Source organism: Tachypleus tridentatus, unplaced genomic scaffold (assembly GCF_004210375.1).
Source record: "Tachypleus tridentatus isolate NWPU-2018 unplaced genomic scaffold, ASM421037v1 Hic_cluster_1, whole genome shotgun sequence".
Lineage (NCBI taxonomy): Eukaryota > Metazoa > Arthropoda > Merostomata > Xiphosura > Limulidae > Tachypleus > Tachypleus tridentatus.
The window spans coordinates 21,235,562-21,256,247 of NW_027467777.1; the positions used below are offsets into that span (position 1 = coordinate 21,235,562).

Sequence of the window (20,686 nt, forward strand, 5' to 3'; positions counted from 1 at the left end):
TCGTAATATTTAGCAATACGTTAATCTGATGTGTATGTTAAAGGGGCTATACTATAAGGATAATGACTATAATTTATGTAAAGAACAAACACGTCTGTTTAGTAATCTATCAAACTCGCGAGAAGCAGATACTAATAATACTGAAATTAATATCAAGGGTGGAACAAGTTTTTTTGGTCTATGTATCTTTGGTTAAAGTTTTTAAGCAGATAACGAAGTGATATGTATATCCTTCTAATAAGGGTTCGGCATGGCCAGGTGGGTTAAGACGTCCGACTCATAATCCGAGGGACGCGGGTTCGAATCCCCGTCATACCAAACAGGCTCACCTTTTCAGCCATGGGGGCTTTATAATTTTACGATCAAACCCACTCTTCGTTGTTAAAAACGTAGCCCCACAGTTGGCGGTGGATGATCATGACTAGCTGCCTTACCTCTAGTCTTGCACTGCTAAATTAGGAACGGCGAACCCCTCCAGTAGCATTGCGCAAAATTCGAAAGCAAACAAACAATTCCGAAAAGTTGAATAGTGTTTAGTTTGGCAGTCCAATATCTTTCTTTCATTTCTCTGTCTGCTTTAGTATTGAATCCTGTTTTAATGCCAGTGAGAGTTAATGGACAAGAGATCATTACATACAGTCTAGCTCTTAGAATAAAGAAAACATACTCAGATAAAACAAATTACAGCTGGAGATCTAAAAACAAACCATGTTACAGAGAGGGTGTGAAGATACCGAAATCGACAAGGAAATTGAGAAGCGGAAAAACATTCTAAGTCAGGGTAAAACTAAACTTTCAAATAGAATTCGTCTTCTTATTACCTGTTACTATAAAACTCAGAAACGTTTAACGAATTCTGAAAAAAAAACATTTTCATCTTTGACAACTCGACAGTCGTCTCAAACAGGTATTTCCTGAAGTTCCCGTTGTCTCCTTCCGGAAAAGCAGAACTCTAAAAGATATCCTTGTTCTCACAAATTACACCCCATTCCTAAGTGGTTGACGTTCAGGCAGTAAACCCAGCTGTCAAACCTGCAAGTCCATAGAAACCACTGATTCGTTCAGACAGTAAAGCCAGCTGTCAAACCTGCAAGTCTATAGAAACCACTGACTCATTCAGGCAGTAAAGCCAGCTGTCAAACCTGCAAGTTCATAGAAACCACTGACTCGTTCAGGCAGTAAAGCCAGCTGTCAAACCTGCAAGTTCATAGAAACCACTGACTCATTCAGGCAGTAAAGCCAGCTGTCAAACCTGCATATCCCTAGAAACCACTGACTCGTTCAGGCAGTAAAGCCAGCTGTCAAACCTGCAAGTCCATAGAAACCACTGACTCGTTCAGGCAGTAAAGCCAGCTGTCAAACCTGCAAGTTCATAGAAACCACTGACTCATTCAGGCAGTAAAGCCAGCTGTCAAACCTGCAAGTCCATAGAAATCACTGACTCGTTCAGGCAGTAAAGCCAGCTGTCAAACCTGCATGTCCATAGAAACCACTTCTGGCAAGCACAATAAAATAAAATTTAAAATATCTAAAGAAATCACTTGTGAAACAAAAACACTATCTTATATAGTGTAAAAAGTGCAATCATCAGTATATAGGACATTCACAAACAATTCTAAGATAATGTTTTAACAATCGTAAATCTTCTATTAACAGGACTACTTAAACAACTCTAAGAGAATGTTTTAACAATTATAAACTTCTATTAATAGGACTACTTAAATAACTCCAAGAGAACATTTTAACAAACATAAACCTTCTATTAACAGGACATACACGAACAATTCTAAGAGAACATTTTAACAATCATAAATCTTCTATTAACAGGACATACACAAACAACTATGAGGGAACATTTTAACAATCATAAATCTTCTACGAATTACGAGTGGAGTGCCTTAACCAACTGGCCATGCCGGGGCCTTTTCAGAATGAATCTAGATCCAGGAATCAAAGAGCTCCGGTCATCAGTTTCACCTCATTCTTCACTTATTTCTTCATGAAATATTAAATATGATTTTTTAAATTGGTTAACATAACATATCTTTTTCAATCACTCTTCATGTGTTATCTTTATTTAACTTAAACACCTAATAATATTTGTTTAAAAATATACGTAGATATAACCATTTCAAAATTAAAATATCACTAACACATTTTGATAGACACTCTCGCTATCGGCTACATTGCGCCCGAAATGAGACGCTCACAACAGTACAGATGACCAGAAGTCCACTTGAAATAAAAACGTATCTCAGGACAGCTAGTATGGGTATCAACACTTTTACTGATAAAGGACAGCTAGTATGGGTATTAACACTTTTACTGATAAAGGACAGCTAGTATGGGTATCAACACTTTTACTGATAAAGGACAGCTAGTATGGGTATCAACACTTTTACTGATAAAGGACAGCTAGTATGGGTATTAACACTTTTACTGATAAAGGACAGCTAGTATGGGTATTAACAGTTTTACTGATAAAGGACAGCTAGTATGGGTATTAACACTTTTACTGATAAAGGACAGCTAGTATGGGTATTAACACTTTTACTGATAAAGGACAGCTAGTATGGGTATTAACACTTTTACTGATAAAGGACAGCTAGTATGGGCATTAACACTTTTACTGATAAAGGACAGCTAGTATGGGTATCAACACTTTTACTGATAAAGGACAGCTAGTATGGGTATTAACACTTTTACTGATAAAGGACAGCTAGTATGGGTATCAACACTTTTACTGATAAAGGACAGCTAGTATGGGTATTAACACTTTTACTGATAAAGGAAGAACAACGTTTCGATCTTCTCAGGTTAACTTCAGGTTAAGTACACAGAGAAGTAAACAATTCCAGGAAAATCCCATGATGTCATTAAACACCCTCTATATACATCACAACACCACTCCCAGTTTGCACCTGAAGAAGAAAGGTCCACCTTTCGAATAACTCGGGTTATAGGGTTTCTGCTTCACTGAAGTTTCTACAAAAATCAAAATTAGATTCTTAGATATAACGTCTGTGATAACGGAGTCCAGCTATGGACTTATGACAGAAATTACTTCTATAAAATATGATTAACAAAATATGTAATTACAAGTTAACTAAAATAACGTTATAAAAATATATATAATTACAAGTTACCTAAAATAACGTTCGTTAATAAGGAATTTAGAAGTTATGATAAAATTCATCTGGACTATAATTTGTTAATCATGTATTTTGAATCATTTATGAAAAGGTTTACTCAAAGTCCATTAATGAAAAATTGTGAATGTGTTATGAACGTTTGACTAATGTATATTAATGAAAAATTGTGAATGTGTTATGATAGTTTGTCTAAAATACATTAATGAAAAATTATGCGTGTGTTATGACAGTTTGTTTAAAGTTTATTATTGCAAAATTGTGAGTGTTTTATGAATTTTTGTCTAAAGTCTCTTAATGAGAATTTGTGAATGTGTTAACAAGTTTGTTTAAAGTCATTTAATGTAAAATTATGAATGTGTTTTGAATGTTTGTCTAAAGTCTGTTAAAAAAAATTGTGAATGTGTTGTGAATGTTTGCATATAGTCTATTAATGAAAAGTTGTGTATGTGTTATGAATGTTTGTCTAAAGTCCATTAATGAAAATTTGTGAATGCGATTGCCAATAGTCCATTAATGAAAAATTATGAATTTGTTATGAAAGTTTGTCTATAGGCTATTAATAAAAAATTTGATTGTGTTTCCCTAAATTCCGTTAATGAAAAATTGAGAGTGTTTTATGAATGTTTGTCTAAAGTCTATTGATCAAAAACTGTGAACGTATTATGAAAATTTGTCTAAAGTCCATTAATGAAAAATTGTGAATGTGTTATGAATGTTTTTCTAAGGTCTATCAATGAAAAACTGTGAATGTGTTATGAACGTATGCCTAAATCCCATTAATTAAAAATGGTGAATGTGTTATGAAAGTTTGTCTAAAGTCCATTGATCAGAAATGGTGAATGTGTTATGAATGTTTGTTTAAGGGCCATTAATAAAAAATTGTGAGGGTGTTTGCCTAAAATCCATTAGTGAAAACTGTGAATGTGTTATTAAAGTTTGTCTAAAGTCTATTATTTAAAAACTGTAAGTGTTTAATAAATATTTGTCTAAAGTCCCTTAATGAAAATTTGTGAATGTGTTATCAAGTTTGTTTAAAGTTATTTAATGAAAAAATTATAAATGTGTTATGAATGTTTGTCTAAAGTCCATTAATAAAAAATTGTGAATGCGTTTGTCTAAAGTCAATTAATGAAAAATTGTAAGTGTATTATGAATGTTTGTCTAAAGTTTGTTAATCAAAAACTGTGAATGTATTATAAAAATTTGTCTGAAGTCCATTAATGAAAAATTGTTAATGTGTTATGAATGTTTGTCTAAAGTCTGTTAATGAAAAACTGAGAATGTACTATGAAAGTTTGTCTGAAGTCCATGTGAATGTATTAAGGTGTTTCTTAGATTATAAATTAATCTTACAAAAAGTGACTTTAAAGGAGATTGTGAAAGACCCGGGTTTGGTTTTAGTGTATTATATTCTGGTAATGAAAACATAGTAGTACCGTCCCTGTATATGTCGTAATTATTTATGTAAGGCATTTACCTCATGTTGGCACCTTTACTATCTCCATTACAATTATTGTAGTAATACATATAGCCTCAGGTAATCATGAATTAATGTTCACTGATAAAGAATCTTGAAAGGGTTGTGGTAACGTTTGTCTAATTTGTAGAGTACCCGTTTAGAGTAGGTATTTTGATGTGTAAGCAAACTTTGTTTCTGTGTTAGAGTAACTGACTTGATAGATGTAAGTCAACTTTGTTTCTATGTTAGAGTAACTGACTTGATAGATGTAAGTCAACTTTGTTTCTATGTTAGAGTAACTGACTTGATAGATGTAAGTCAACTTTGTTTCTGTGTTAGAGTAACTGACTTGACAGATGTAAGCCAACTTTGTTTCTGTGTTAGAGTAACTGACTTGATAGATGTAAGTCAACTTTGTTTCTGTGTTAGAGTAACTGACTTGATAGATGTAAGTCAACTTTGTTTCTGTGTTAGAGTAACTGACTTGATAGATGTAAGTCAACTTTGTTTCTGTGTTAGAGTAACTGACTTGATAGATGTAAGTCAACTTTGTTTCTGTGTTAGAGTAACTGACTTGATAGATGTAAGTCAACTTTGTTTCTGTGTTAGAGTAACTGACTTGATAGATGTGAGCCAACTTTGTTTTTGTGTTAAATCACGTGATATAATGCGTGAGACCACTTTGTTGTACGTTTGGTTACACTGCACAACAATTTTTTGAAAAGTTTGCTTCCTGAAAAGATTTTGTTGATTGTGACAGGTACTTGGTGGGTATGCACAAATATAGTTTTGGTTTTGCTTCATCACGTAGGAACACTGAGAAATAGACAGTTAACTGTTTACCGGCAATAACGTATTTAATTGCGTTTATGTTTCTAATACACTATTAAGTTCAACATAATTAAAAGTGTTTTGCTCCTGATTTTCGTTTGTATTCAATGTCTGGTGTATCACGTTGCAGTGTTCAACAGTAGTCAGCAAGCATTGACGGATTCCAGTTGCCCTGATATCGTTTTTCCATTGTAACAAAACTGAAGATTTCGATGAAACGGTACGTGATGGGCAAATTTGGATGTGATTTTCGTGATCAGCAGCCAAAAATCTATAAGGAACGCCCAACAGTGTTCAAGAAGCAAATACTTTGTTGTGCAGTGTTATTTAACTAACATGGATGTGTCAGCTTCGCCCTGAGATAAATTGATTAGTTTGGCTATGTTAATTTAAAGGATCACTCACGTTACCGAAACGTAGAGAGAGAATTATTGCGTGATGTGGTTGATTTAATAGTGTGGTACTTTAGACTGTGATAGTTTAAATGTTTAACAGAGATGTTACAGAGCAATGATGTTTTAAGATGAAAGAAGTCTTTGGTTCTAAGATTAGAGTAAAAGGAAACTTAAACTCTTATGTATCTTATGTCATATTGTCAACTATTCACATTCGTAAGAATCTTTTTAAATAATTGAATAGGAAACAAACAACAATGAAAATAACAGTAAACCTTATCAACTTGATTATAACTGATCAAGAAGAAAAACATAAGAGCGTTTTACGCTCTGGTTATCGAAAAGTACATTTGTAGAATTGAGTGTTTTATTGTTGCAATGTAACGATATGGTAAGAGTGACGTAAAACAAACGATAAAATACACATGATATTTTTTGTATCTTAAACGTACTGAAAGTTAAAATCAAAACGTAGAGAGAGTAGAATGTGAAGGTCGTCGTAAGTTAAGGCAAACAATCAAAATCTTTGTGTCTGTTTGTCTTTGGTTCACTCGTTCAAGTTAATTAATACAAATATAATAGCACTGAATGTTGTATGTCCATGTAACCACTTGTTTATATAAATATAATGTCAGTTGTATCTCCATATAAATACTTCGCAGGGTATGGTTGGATCTTCAGTAAATTTGATATGGAGGGTCATTAGATTCATACAGGGATAATTACAATTTTTTTTTTAGTTTTGCATATTCTGGTTTTATAGGTGTTTTAGTGTGTGTTTTTTTACCATAACTTCGCCCCCTATTGATGGATTTTCATCAAATTTGGCATGAATGCTTTGTTGTGTTGTTTTTTGTCAACTTTTATCTACTTTTTTTACAGTTACATATAAGGGAAGCAGCTCTTCATGTCCTAAAATAACCTTTCATTAATCATGAATGTACGTCAGTTTCTGTACATTAATATCTTTTGTCAAACTCTGTTTGTTTACAATACAAGATTTCGAAATTAAGCTTCAGGAACTTAGCGGAAGTCTCTATAATGTTTTTAAAAAGTGTTTCATATTTTGAACATCTGTTTTTTTACATTCCCTTTATGTTTTGATATTTGGCTCTTTTAAATGTTATCGCGATTAAGTGCATTAAAACTACTAGTAAAAGGATTAAGGGTTTCTTATAAGAAATATAATAATTCATGATGAGTCTCCACATGAATATAACCATATACAAGTTAACGGAATAATTTAAAAAGTTTTGACAGAATTATAAATGTGACGAAAAATAAGATGTAAATCTATAATGTTAAAAAAAAGAGGTTTAGCATCAGATGCTAACAATTTTAAGTTTGACAGTTAATAATATATGAATCTATTATTAAGAAATAGGAGACTTAGCATCATTAGGTAGTGATATTAAGTTTGAAAGTTAACAATATATATAAATCTATAGTGTTATAAAAGAGGCTTAACATTAGAAGCTAACAATATTAAATGTGGCAGAAAATAAGGTATATATCCAAAGTGTGAAAAAAAACTACCTTAATATCAGAATCAGACTGAACGTTAGTATAACACAATGTCTGGTGTTTATCTATAAAAATTTGTCTCAACTGTTACATAATTAACAAATCAACGAATTCAAAAATATTTATCACTTATATATTAAAAATATTTTTTGTTTCTGTGTTTGTGGGAATATTAGTTTAGATGTCTTTAAGAATTCTTGAAATGTTTGTGTATAAGTTTTTAATTTATTTTTTATTTATTTTCTGATGCGTTTAAATCATCATTTAAAAAGGTTGATGTACAGTACACTGCAACATCTGTTAATGTTAGTGAGACATTAGATTACCTCCCGCAATTCCAAACCAATATTAGTAAGAAGTCAGGTGTTATATTTTGATAAATCCAAACATTATTCACCTACATAATAGTCTTTTAATCCTTGAAAGTCAACGGGTATGCTTGTATTTATACAAGACAACGCGTAATCTTACTAAGCTAGTACATATAACTGACGAATTCACAAATCACATGATGCTCGATTTATCGGTCTTTTTTTTGTTGTTGTTGGGAATCAAGGTGTGGATATACCTTATGTTTAAACAATAAATATGGTACGACAAAAGTCTATTGTTTTATTTATCGGCACTTGACATGTTGTTATGACCATTGTCAAAACTTCAGCTGTTTTCTAAACCGAAGACGTCTTTAGATTATCTTTATTTTGTAATAGGTCTTCTACTCATCCATTTCAAATTTTCACAAGAACCGCCAATAATGAATTCTTCGGAAGTTAGAAAACGAATAATTGGGGCACTTAGCGACTGGAATAAGATAATAATTACAGTAGGTGCGCCCTTGATACTGCTGCCGCTGCCCTTATCGGCTGGTACTCAGGTAAAATCGCTATTTCATTGATACTCAACCCACAGACCCAGACAAAAATTTTAGGGCTATTCAGGTTATTCAAAATTCTATATGATGTTGTCAACTACCAGAATATTAAGCCTAATCATATTGCTCTCAACCCTTTTGATACAACCCACTATAGGAATTTTAGGGTTAGTTAGATTATTGATAATGTATATATATATATATGATCTAAACCAGTAATTTTAGGCTTAGCAATATTGTTCATAAGTTTGTATGATCTGCAAAGGGAATTTTAGGCTTACTCAAATTATTCACGTTCATATAATCTAATACAGTAGTTTTAGGCCTACTTAATTATCCGCAAGTTTATATAATCTAAAGCAGAAAATTTAAGACGAGACAGTTAATTCACAAAGGTATTTGATATGATCCAGTTATGAGAAACCGATATAAATACTTTAATATTTTAAGCTCTGTTTCTGGGTAGTTATAATACCAAAACATACTTTTCTCCAGGAATACTGGATTGAAGCAAAACTTTGTAGACACAACATAAGCGAAAAGTGATAAAAGCATGTGTTGTAATAATGTAATAATTTAGTAAGCTGGATTCTTGTAACTCATTTTCCTCTTTAAGCGGACAGTTTTATAAAATGTTCATATTTTTTATCAAATATGTTATCTTTCCTTTTATGATAAAAATTAGTGAATAAAGATTGTTCGTTATTTCTTTAACACATATTTTAGACAAGCCTAACCTCACTTGCTTTTGCCAGGTGTATTGTATCGTGTGTAATGTTTACACGGCAATAACTTATGTGTTGAATTTTGTCTTTGAAATTCATTCATTTCTGAAAACTATCTTTTCTCTATAACAAAGCGGAATCGGACTATCTATTGTGTTCACCGAAAGGAATCTAACTCATGATTTTAGCGTTGTAAATCAGTAGACTTACCGCTGTTCCAAGAAGTATAATTATTGGAGTTTTAAATAACATTTATTTATAACAAACGTAATTTATACAAAGTGCTTAACGTGCGAGTGTTTTTTTTTTTTCATTTCCAAGAGTCACCTAAGTATTTTTAACGCCTTTTAACATGTAATTAATTAATAAAATCATATGGATTTCAGGAATCAAAGTGTGGATTTCTTGTGTTACTGATGGCTGTTTATTGGATGACTGAAGCAATTCCACTTCCGGTTACAGGCCTACTTCCTGTTGTGTTCTTACCACTGATGGGCATCATGGATACCACTGCCACCTGTTATCCATATATGAGAGTAAGTTTACACTTTAAATATTTCTTTTACTACTGAGCTTACATTTTAAATACTTCTTTTACTACTGAGCTTACACTTTAAATACTTCTTTTACTACTGATCTTACACTTTAAATACTTCTTTTACTATTGAGCTTACACTTTAAATACTTCTTTTACTACTGAGCTTACACTTTAAATACTTCTTTTACTACTGAGCTTACACTTTAAATACTTCTTTTACTACTGAGCTTACACTTTAAATACTTCTTTTACTACTGAGCTTACACTTTAAATACTTCTTTTACTACTGAGCTTACACTTTAAATACTTTTTTTACTACTGAGCTTACACTTTAAATACTTCTTTTACTACTGATCTTACACTTTAAATACTTCTTTTACTACTGATCTTACACTTTAAATACTTCTTTTACTACTGATCTTACACTTTAAATACTTCTTTTACTATTGAGCTTACACTTTAAATACTTCTTTTACTACTGAGCTTACACTTTAAATACTTCTTTTACTACTGAGCTTACACTTTAAATACTTCTTTTACTACTGAGCTTACACTTTAAATACTTCTTTTACTACTGATCTTACACTTTAAATACTTCTTTTACTACTGATCTTACACTTTAAATACTTCTTTTACTACTGAGCTTACACTTTAAATACTTCTTTTACTACTGAGCTTACACTTTAAATACTTCTTTTACTACTGATCTTACACTTTAAATACTTCTTTTACTACCGAGCTTACACTTTAAATACTTCTTTTACTACTGAGCTTACACTTTAAATACTTCTTTTACTACTGTTAACAATAGAAAAAAGTGCAGTCTCTCTTTGTTTCTATATCATAAACCACAGTAACAGTTCATAATAGAGATCTCAAGAAATTACACAAAACCCTAATAGAACGTTCTGGCATAAATTACCTAAATGAATAAAAATTGAGTTCAGACAACATATTAAAGGCTTTACTGTCGACTGCTAAGACTGTACACATATGTAAACTGTACAAGATAACCACACATGTTACACTTATAAGTAACAGAAATCTGATAAAAACAGTCTCACTACACTTATTATTATTCTCTTGTCATCATACAACGAAGACTGTTTGGTATACTGCACCCAAACCTTTTATAGAATAACTAAGGTCATGAGGTATTGACAAGCTGATTTTGTATCTTCTATATTTCACAATGGAAATGTTGTTATCATTACCCCTTGAAGGTAGCTTTCTTACAGACAGTTGGTGTTCCTTTTAAAAATATTAAGTACAAGGTGAAACAAGAATCAATAATAGATGTACTTTAGAGTAGTGTAACATGTAGATACTCAATGCTTTGTACACTGTACAATCGGTGTCTTTAGGAAGCAAACTTCTATTATGTATGAAATGAAGTAGTAAAATAAATTCAATACATATCATGTTAAATCTTATGATATACATTCGTAGAATAATTATTTTAAAAGACAAAAGATTTTTAAAACCTATTTTTCAGACTATGTTTTATTTGAAAAGGCTGTTTTTTCTACTGATAAATATTTATACGTCCTTAGTGAGAATTGTGTCTTAGTGTAAACATGTATTGGCCAATTGCCATGCATTATATATAGATAATTTAGTTACAGAGAAACAATAAATATTTAACAGTATACTCAATGACAATATTCAGATCCATCTTAACATTTGATATCTTGAATTAATGTGATCAAATAGTCAGTAGCAACAGTAAATCATAATGAACTGTACCAGCTACCTGCTTGTTACTTTCATTATGATTACAATTTATTAAGTTAGCTAGCACATCAACTAATCTTTTACCCAGAGATGAATATAAAGACAGCAAAGCAAATAAAATAACAAAAAATTGGGAATTTAAAAATGTCAAACTAGTAAAAAGTAAGGAAACAAGGCTGGCAATATTGTAGAAAAGCGCTATAAGTACGTAGACATACCGCTATGTTCGTAGGTAGGCTTACCTTTCTTTATTAAATATTTCCTAGTAGACATACCGCTATGCTCGTAGGGAGGCTTACCTTTCTTTTATTAAATATTTCCTAGTAGACATACCGCTATGCTCTTGGGGAGGCTTACCTTTCTTTTATTAAATATTTCCTAGTAGACATACCGCTATGCTCGTAGGGAGGCTTACCTTTCTTTATTAAATATTTCCTAGTAGACATACCGCTGTGCTCGTAAAGAGGCTTACCTTTCTTTATTAAATATTTCCTAGTAGACATACCGCTATGCTCGTAGGGAGGCTTACCTTTCTTTATTAAATATTTCCTAGTAGACATACCGCTATGCTCGTAGGGAGGCTTACCTTTCTTTATTAAATATTCCTAGTAGACATACCGCTGTGCTCGTAAAGAGGCTTACCTTTCTTTATTAAATATTTCGTAGTAGACATACCGCTATCCTCGTAGGGAGGCTTACCTTTCTTTATTAAATATTTCGTAGTAGACATACCGCTATGCTCGTAGGGAGGCTTATCTTTCTTTATTAAATATTTCCTAGTAGACATACCGCTATGCTCGTAGGGAGGCTTACCTTTCTTTATTAAATATTTCCTAGTAGACATACCGCTATGCTCGTAGGGAGGCTTATCTTTCTTTATTAAATATTTCCTGGTAGACATACCGCTATGCTCGTAGGGAGGCTTATCTTTCTTTATTAAATATTTCCTAGTAGACATACCGCTATGCTCGTAGGGAGGCTTACCTTTCTTTATTAAATATTTCTAGTAGACATACCGCTGTGCTCGTAGGGAGGCTTACCTTTCTTTATTAAATATTTCCTAGTAGACATACCGCTATGCTCGTAGGGAGGCTTATCTTTCTTTATTAAATATTTCCTGGTAGACATACCGCTGTGCTCGTAGGGAGGCTTACCTTTCTTTATTAAATATTTCCTGGTAGACATACCGCTATGCTCGTAGGGAGGCTTATCTTTCTTTATTAAATATTTCCTGGTAGACATACCGCTGTGCTCGTAAAGAGGCTTACCTTTCTTTTATTAAATATTTCGTAGTAGACATACCGCTATCCTCGTAGGGAGGCTTACCTTTCTTTATTAAATATTTCGTAGTAGACATACCGCTATCCTCGTAGGGAGGCTTACCTTTCTTTATTAAATATTTCCTGGTAGACATACCGCTATGCTCGTAGGGAGGCTTATCTTTCTTTATTAAATATTTCCTAGTAGACATACCGCTATGCTCGTAGGGAGGCTTACCTTTCTTTATTAAATATTTCCTAGTAGACATACCGCTGTGCTCGTAGGGAGGCTTACCTTTCTTTATTAAATATTTCCTAGTAGACATACCGCTATGCTCGTAGGGAGGCTTATCTTTCTTTATTAAATATTTCCTGGTAGACATACCGCTGTGCTCGTAAAGAGGCTTACCTTTCTTTTATTAAATATTTCGTAGTAGACATACCGCTATCCTCGTAGGGAGGCTTACCTTTCTTTATTAAATATTTCGTAGTAGACATACCGCTATCCTCGTAGGGAGGCTTACCTTTCTTTATTAAATATTTCGTAGTAGACATACCGCTATCCTCGTAGGGAGGCTTACCTTTCTTTATTAAATATTTCGTAGTAGACATACCGCTATGCTCGTAGGGAGGCTTATCTTTCTTTATTAAATATTTCCTAGTAGACATACCGCTATGCTCGTAGGGAGGCTTACCTTTCTTTATTAAATATTTCCTAGTAGACATACCGCTATGCTCGTAGGGAGGCTTATCTTTCTTTATTAAATATTTCCTGGTAGACATACCGCTATGCTCGTAGGGAGGCTTATCTTTCTTTATTAAATATTTCCTAGTAGACATACCGCTATGCTCGTAGGGAGGCTTACCTTTCTTTATTAAATATTTCCTGGTAGACATACCGCTGTGCTCGTAAAGAGGCTTACCTTTCTTTTATTAAATATTTCGTAGTAGACATACCGCTATCCTCGTAGGGAGGCTTACCTTTCTTTATTAAATATTTCGTAGTAGACATACCGCTATGCTCGTAGGGAGGCTTACCTTTCTTTTATTAAATATTTCCTTGTAGACATACCGCTATGCTCGTAGGGAGGCTTACTTTTCTTTATTAAATATTTCCTTGTAGACATACCGCTATGCTCGTAGGGAGGCTTACCTTTCTTTTATTAAATATTTCCTTGTAGACATACCGCTATGCTCGTAGGGAGGCTTACTTTTCTTTATTAAATATTTCCTTGTAGACATACCGCTATGCTCGTAGGGAGGCTTACCTTTCTTTATTAAATATTTCCTAGTAGACATACCGCTATGCTCGTAGGGAGGCTTATCTTTCTTTATTAAATATTTCCTAGTAGACATACCGCTGTGCTCGTAAAGAGGCTTACCTTTCTTTTATTAAATATTTCGTAGTAGACATACCGCTATCCTCGTAGGGAGGCTTACCTTTCTTTATTAAATATTTCCTAGTAGACATACCGCTATGCTCGTAGGGAGGCTTACCTTTCTTTTATTAAATATTTCCTTGTAGACATACCGCTATGCTCGTAGGGAGGCTTACTTTTCTTTGTTAAATATTTCCTTGTAGACATACCGCTATGCTCGTAGGGAGGCTTACCTTTCTTTATTAAATATTTCCTAGTAGACATACCGCTGTGCTCGTAGGGAGGCTTACCTTTCTTTTATTAAATATTTCCTTGTAGACATACCGCTATGCTCGTAGGGAGGCTTACCTTTCTTTTATTAAATATTTCCTAAATTTTTTTTTCCTAGCGGTACCAAATAATACTAATTTTTATAGCAACCTCTCTCTGATAGCAATAGCTTCCCAGTAGTACAGCAGTGTGCCTGTGGACTTAGAACGCTAGAAACCGGGTTTTGATCCATATCCGTAGTGGGCTGAGCACAGATAGTCCTATTCTCTACGTTTATGCTAAACTACAAACAAACGGATAATAACAAGCTTTCTGTACTGAAAGACGTTTAATACGCAGTTCTGAATTAGAGACAGTGATTTTAAGTCTGTTTTACTTGTCTCTGTGCTGGTTTCTTATCTTAGTTACCTGTTTTTTATTGTTATTCTTACAGGATGCGATAATGATTGGTTTGGGTGGAATCCTGGTGGCTATAGCTGTAGAACACTGCAACCTCCACCAAAGAATTGCTTTACGTGTTCTCTTAAGTGTTGGAACAACACCCAGATGGTATGTTACTCCGTCTGAGATAATTAATGTGTAATAATCTTTTGTTTTTGGTGTTGAGGTAGTAAATATACCAATGGTTTCATGTTCACTGTCCTATAAATAAGACCTCTGGTCTCACGTTTTCTGTCCTATAAATAAGACACTGGTTTCATATTCTCTGTCCTTCAAATAAGACCACTGGTTTCATATTATCTGTCCTATAAATAAGACCACTGGTTTAATATTCTCTGTTTTACAGACAAGACCACTGGTCTTATGTTCTCTCTCTTAAGTATTATCTAAAATGCTTGTGTCATGTATTTTGGCCTAACCAATAGGAAGGCCTCCGGTCTGATGTTGCACGCACTAAACAAGAAGAAGGCGGCTGGTTATGTCCTAAGAAATAGGAAGCTTGTTGGTATCATGCTTTCTGCCCTGAGCTATACCAAAACTACTGGGTTCGTGCTCTGTGAGCTAAGGAGACATCTTTTTTGCTGTTATTTTTTGTAGGTAACAAGTAGACTTCTTTTAGCCTAAGGTGCTCGATGTAAATAACCCATGCTTGTCATATTGTTCTAATCTTATTGAATAGTGTAATTGACTGACTGTCACATAATAGAATTCTACGGCTGAAAGATCAATTATGTTTGGTGATGAGATTCAAGCCCCACACCGAAAACAGTTTGACAGGTATCTGCACAACTTGATAAATGTCAATATATTATGTGACTCCCTCTAGTGTCTAGATTGTGTACAACTTGATAGTTATCAACAACAGAACATTATGTAACTCCCTCTAGTGTCTAGATTGTGTACAACTTGATAGTTGCCAATGTGAATGGCCTGACATAGGTAGTTGGTTATGGCGCTTGGCTCGTAATCCGAGGATCGTAGGTTCGCATCCCCATCGTGCCAAACATGCTCGCCCTTTCAGCCGTGGGGGCGTTATAATGTTACGGTCAATCCCACTATTCGTTGGTAAAAGAGTAGTCCAGGAGATGGCTGTGGACTAGTTGCCTTCCCTCTAGTTTTACACTACTAAATTAGGGACGACTAGTACAGATAGCCCTAGTATTTTGCGCGAAATTCAAAAACAAACCAATGCCAATACATTATGTGGCTCCATCTAGTGTCTGCCCACTGTGTGTCTATTTCAATGTCTTGTTTGGTAATGTTTCTTTTACGTTCGAGAAGAAATTTGCACTCGTAAGTCTAAGTGAATGACAGATTTTGAAATCATAAGTTTACTGTTTGGAGTTATGCTGACACACTTTTATAAATGTTATACAGCAGTAATGATTAATATACAAAATGTGTGATTTTTACATATTCTAAAAACATTTTCGTTAATATTTGGTGCAGCTATTTCCAGGAAGAAAAGTTATCTGTGGAGATTATCTTCATGATGAAAATTAATATTGGTAAAACTGGATATAAAAAATGATCTGAAAATAAAATACAAGTCGATTTATTTCCAAGTTTTAGCGAATGACAGCAAACTAAATATGCGACTAACTTTTACGTAAATTACTTTAGTTTTAATGACAAATAGATTAAATATTTTATTTTAAGTCGCTGTTTATATTTCGATTTCTCTCTTTGGTGGTCAGTTATCAGAATGTCAATTGGCGTTCACACCAAGATTAACCTAATACGTAATCAGTTCTTATATCGCTGTTTATACTTAGATTAACTTAATACGTAATCAGTTATCACTTCTTGTATTGCTGTTCACTGTTAGATTAACCCCATAAGTATTCACTTATCACTTGTATTGCTGCTGATCACGGTTAGATTGACGTTAATAAATTTGAAGTTGATATATAGGTCTATGTTAATAACATTAATAAATTTGAAGTTGATAATTAGGTTTATGTTAATAATATTAAAACAATTGTAATTGATAATTTGGTTTATGTTAATAATATTAAAACAATTGAAGTTAATAATTAGGTCTATGATAATAACATTAATAAATTTCAGGTTGATATGTAGATCTATGTTAATAACATTAATAAGTTTCAGGTTGATATGTAGGTCTATATTAATAACATTAATAAATTTCAGGTTGATATGTAGGTCTATGTTAATAACATTAATAAATTTCAGGTTGATATTTAGGTCTATGTTAATAACATTTAATAAATTTCAGGTTGATATGTAGGTCTATGTTAATAACAGTAATAAATTTCAGGTTGATATGTAGGTCTATGTTAATAACATTAATAAATTTCAGGTTGATATGTAGGTCTATGTTAATAACATTAATAAATTTCAGGTTGATATGTAGGTCTATGTTAATAACATTAATAAATTTCATTTTGATATTTAGGTCTATGTTAATAACATTAATAAATTTCAGGTTGATATGTAGGTCTATGTTAATAACATTAATAAATTTCAGGTTGATATGTAGGTCTATGTTAATAACATTAATAAATTTCAGGTTGATATGTAGGTCTATGTTAATAACATTAATAAATTGTAGGTTGAGATTTAGGTCTATGTTAATAACATTAATAAATTTCAGGTTGATATGTAGGTCTATGTTAATAATATTAATAAATTTCAGGTTGATATATTGGTCTATGTTAATAACATTAATAAATTTCAGGTTGATATGTAGGTCTATGTTAATAACATTAATAAATTTTAGGTTGATATGTAGGTCTATGTTAATAACATTAATAAATTTCAGGTTGATGTTGGGGTTTATGATGACTAGTTCAACGTTGTCCATGTGGATTGGACCAACTCCTACTGTAGCTATGATGATCCCCATTGTAGACGCTGTATTAAAAGAACTGGACAATTCCATTGACCTCCCAGGTATGACCTTAAACAAATCATTTGTGAGACGTTGAACATATACAGTTTCAAACATTCAGTGACTTATGGATGAGTTTAGGCCTTCCAAAGTTTTCTCTCAGTGATTTCATACATCTGATTTAACATACATTTTAAATACTTTCCTTCACTTTCTATTCTAGTGCCTTAAGGCACGAATATTTTTGTTTAATTCAGGTCTTTTCCAATATTTATGTATGGTGTTCATTTTACTGAAATTATTTTTACTTTCTTTTTGCTGAAATTTTTTACTTTACAAACATTCAGTTTCTCTACTCTTCTTTCTATCATTATATTATCTTACCATCTTCTTTCTTCACTCCTGCTGTTGCTTTCATTTCTTCTGTCATCTTACTTCTGTTTCTCTATGATATTCTCTTACCATCCTTTAGTATAACTGGATGTAATTATCACTTTTTACCGTTACCTTTAACACTGTATTCTGTTCTTACCTTTAACACTGTATTCTGTTCTTACCTTTAACACTGTATTCTGTTCTTACCTTTAACACGTGTATTCTGTTCTTACCTTTAACATTCCAATATCAATTTTACATTAATTTATCCTTTTCAGTTTTCAAATTTAACTGTCGTTTTGAAGACAATTTTTGTCAAAATTGTGAAGATTGACAAAAAAAGAACCATGTTTTACCTGTTCTGAAGCATATTGTTTGAAGAACTCGAATATAAACAAACAAACAAACATTACTTCTCGTTTTCACCAAATGAGACAGACATTTGTTCACCTTTCAGGATTTGACACACCAACTCCAGACCGTGAAGGCAGTGAACTCGGAGACAGTACTGAAGCACTGAATGTATTACATATAGAGTAAGTATCGAACATTTGTGGTCAGCTCAGGCCATTAAAAATACTGGGTCATGCTTTTAATGTCCACACGTTTTCATACAAGTATTTGTGACGGTGACCTTTGAATTTCTAACGACGCCGGTTACTTGACAAACAAAAATCGACGATGTTCCTTATGTTAGCTAAACTTTTCTATAGTATAATTATATAACACTTCTGTGTAGAAAGACGCAGTCTGTAGGTATAAATCAAGGATTGTCGAGTTGACGTCTGTGACCTCGTATTTATACAGTATTGTAAAATTCATTCTCAGAAAAAATTTAGTGAGAAAATTTTCGGACTTTGTTTTTGAATTTCGCGCAAAGCTACACGAGGGCTATCTGTGCTCGTCCTCTCTAATTTAGCAGTGTAAGACTAGAGAGAGGGAAGACAACTAGTCATTACCACCCACCGCCAACTCTTGAGTTACTCTTTTATCAACTAATAGTGGGATTGACCATCACATTATAACGCCCTCACAGCTCAAAGGGCGAGCATGTATGGTGTGACGGAGATTCAAAAACGCGACCCTCAGATTACTAGTCGAGCGCCCCTTGACACACCTGGCCATGTTGAGCCATTATCCCTAGAACTTTCTCTTTTTTATGATTACTGATGACAGTTTAAATCAGGACAGTACCGATTTGTGATGGCGCCCTGCGATAAGAGTTGAAATCAGGACAGTACCGATTTGTGATGACACCCTGTGATAAGAGTTGAAATCAGGACAGTACTGATTTGTGATGACGCCCTGTGATAAGAGTTGAAATCAGGACAGTACTTATTTGTGATGACAGTTAAAATCAGTACAGCATCGAGTTGTGATGGCGTCCTGTGCGAAAGAACCTTTCAGACTGATCATGTACTCTTGGATGAAATTGTTTATTTATTTATTTTTAATTGAGCACCAAGTTATACAAAGGGCTATCTGTGCTCTGCCCACAATGGGTATTGAAACTCCATTTCTAGCGTTGTAATTTCGCAGACGTGCCGCTGGGGGTCAGGGTGATATTCCCTGAAATCAGAAAACTGAGAGGCAATGGTGAATTGAATAATAGAATAGGCTTCATATGAACTTTTATGTTTAGAGTAATATTTGATTATTGGAGACAATTAATGTGTTATAATAATAAACTGGAAAACAAAGACAGACCAATATAATGTCGAAACATATAGTGTGTTTCACCTTCACGCTTATAACTCATTGTGTATCATCTATTACTGTGTATTGTAATATATTTGTATTCTATTATAATTCATTGTGTATCATCTATTACTGTGTATTGTAATATATTTGTATTCTATTATAATTCATTGTGTATCATCTATTACTGTGTATTGTAATATATTTGTATTCTATTATAATTCATTGTGTATCATCTGTTACTGTGTATTGTAATATATTTGTATTCTATTATAATTCATTGTGTATCATCTGTTACTGTGTATTGTAATATATTTGTATTCTATTATAATTCATTGTGTATCATCTATTACTGTGTATTGTAATATATTTGTATTCTATTATAATTCATTGTGTATCATCTGTTACTGTGTATTGTAATATATTTGTATTCTATTATAATTCATTGTGTATCATCTGTTACTGTGTATTGTAATATATTTGTATTCTATTATAATTCATTGTGTATCATCTATTACTGTGTATTGTAATATGTTTGTATTCTATTATAATTCATTGTGTATCATCTATTACTGTGTATTGTAATATATTTGTATTCTATTATAATTCATTGTGTGTCATCTATTACTGTGTATTGTAATATATTTGTATTCTATTATAATTCATTGTGTATCATCTATTACTATGTATTGTAATATATTTGTATTCTAAAAGACATATTCACCTCGCAACTAACACAAGAACTAGTAAAACTATATACAAAGTAACGTTTTCATGTGTGTAAAAATGATGACAAATGTTATCTTCCTTTAGATGTCAGACACCGCAGGAACAAAACGTGAGGAAGCTAAGAAATGTAATGATGCTAACAATGTGTTATGCAGCTAATGTTGGAGGGGCCGGAACACTACCAGCAACCGCCCCAAACTTAGTTTTCAAATTTGTTTTGGAAGAGTAAGTGAAGGAGACCTCTCATGTTCTTTATATGGGACAAAATATAACATTAACCGTTCTCAATATAAAGGTTCTGTTTACATCTGTGTACAATTACTAGGTTCTGTTTACATCTGTGTACAATTACTAGGTTCTGTTTACATCTGTGTACAAGTACTAGGTTCTGTTTACATCTGTGTACAGTAACGTTTCACACTTACTAGGTTCTGTTTACATCTGTGTACAGT

General features: G+C 32.8%; 1 protein-coding gene across 1 annotated transcript; it reads left to right on the forward strand.

Moving 5' to 3' along the window:
• The first annotated feature begins 8,115 nt into the window (after positions 1-8,115).
• LOC143241704 (solute carrier family 13 member 2-like) lies at positions 8,116-20,463 on the forward strand. The gene is made up of 6 exons (XM_076484934.1): positions 8,116-8,235; positions 9,344-9,493; positions 14,571-14,686; positions 17,364-17,494; positions 18,265-18,343; positions 20,319-20,463. Exons 1-6 carry the CDS (start codon positions 8,116-8,118, stop codon positions 20,461-20,463), a joined length of 741 nt encoding a protein of 246 aa, XP_076341049.1.
• Positions 20,464-20,686: the final 223 nt, after the last annotated feature.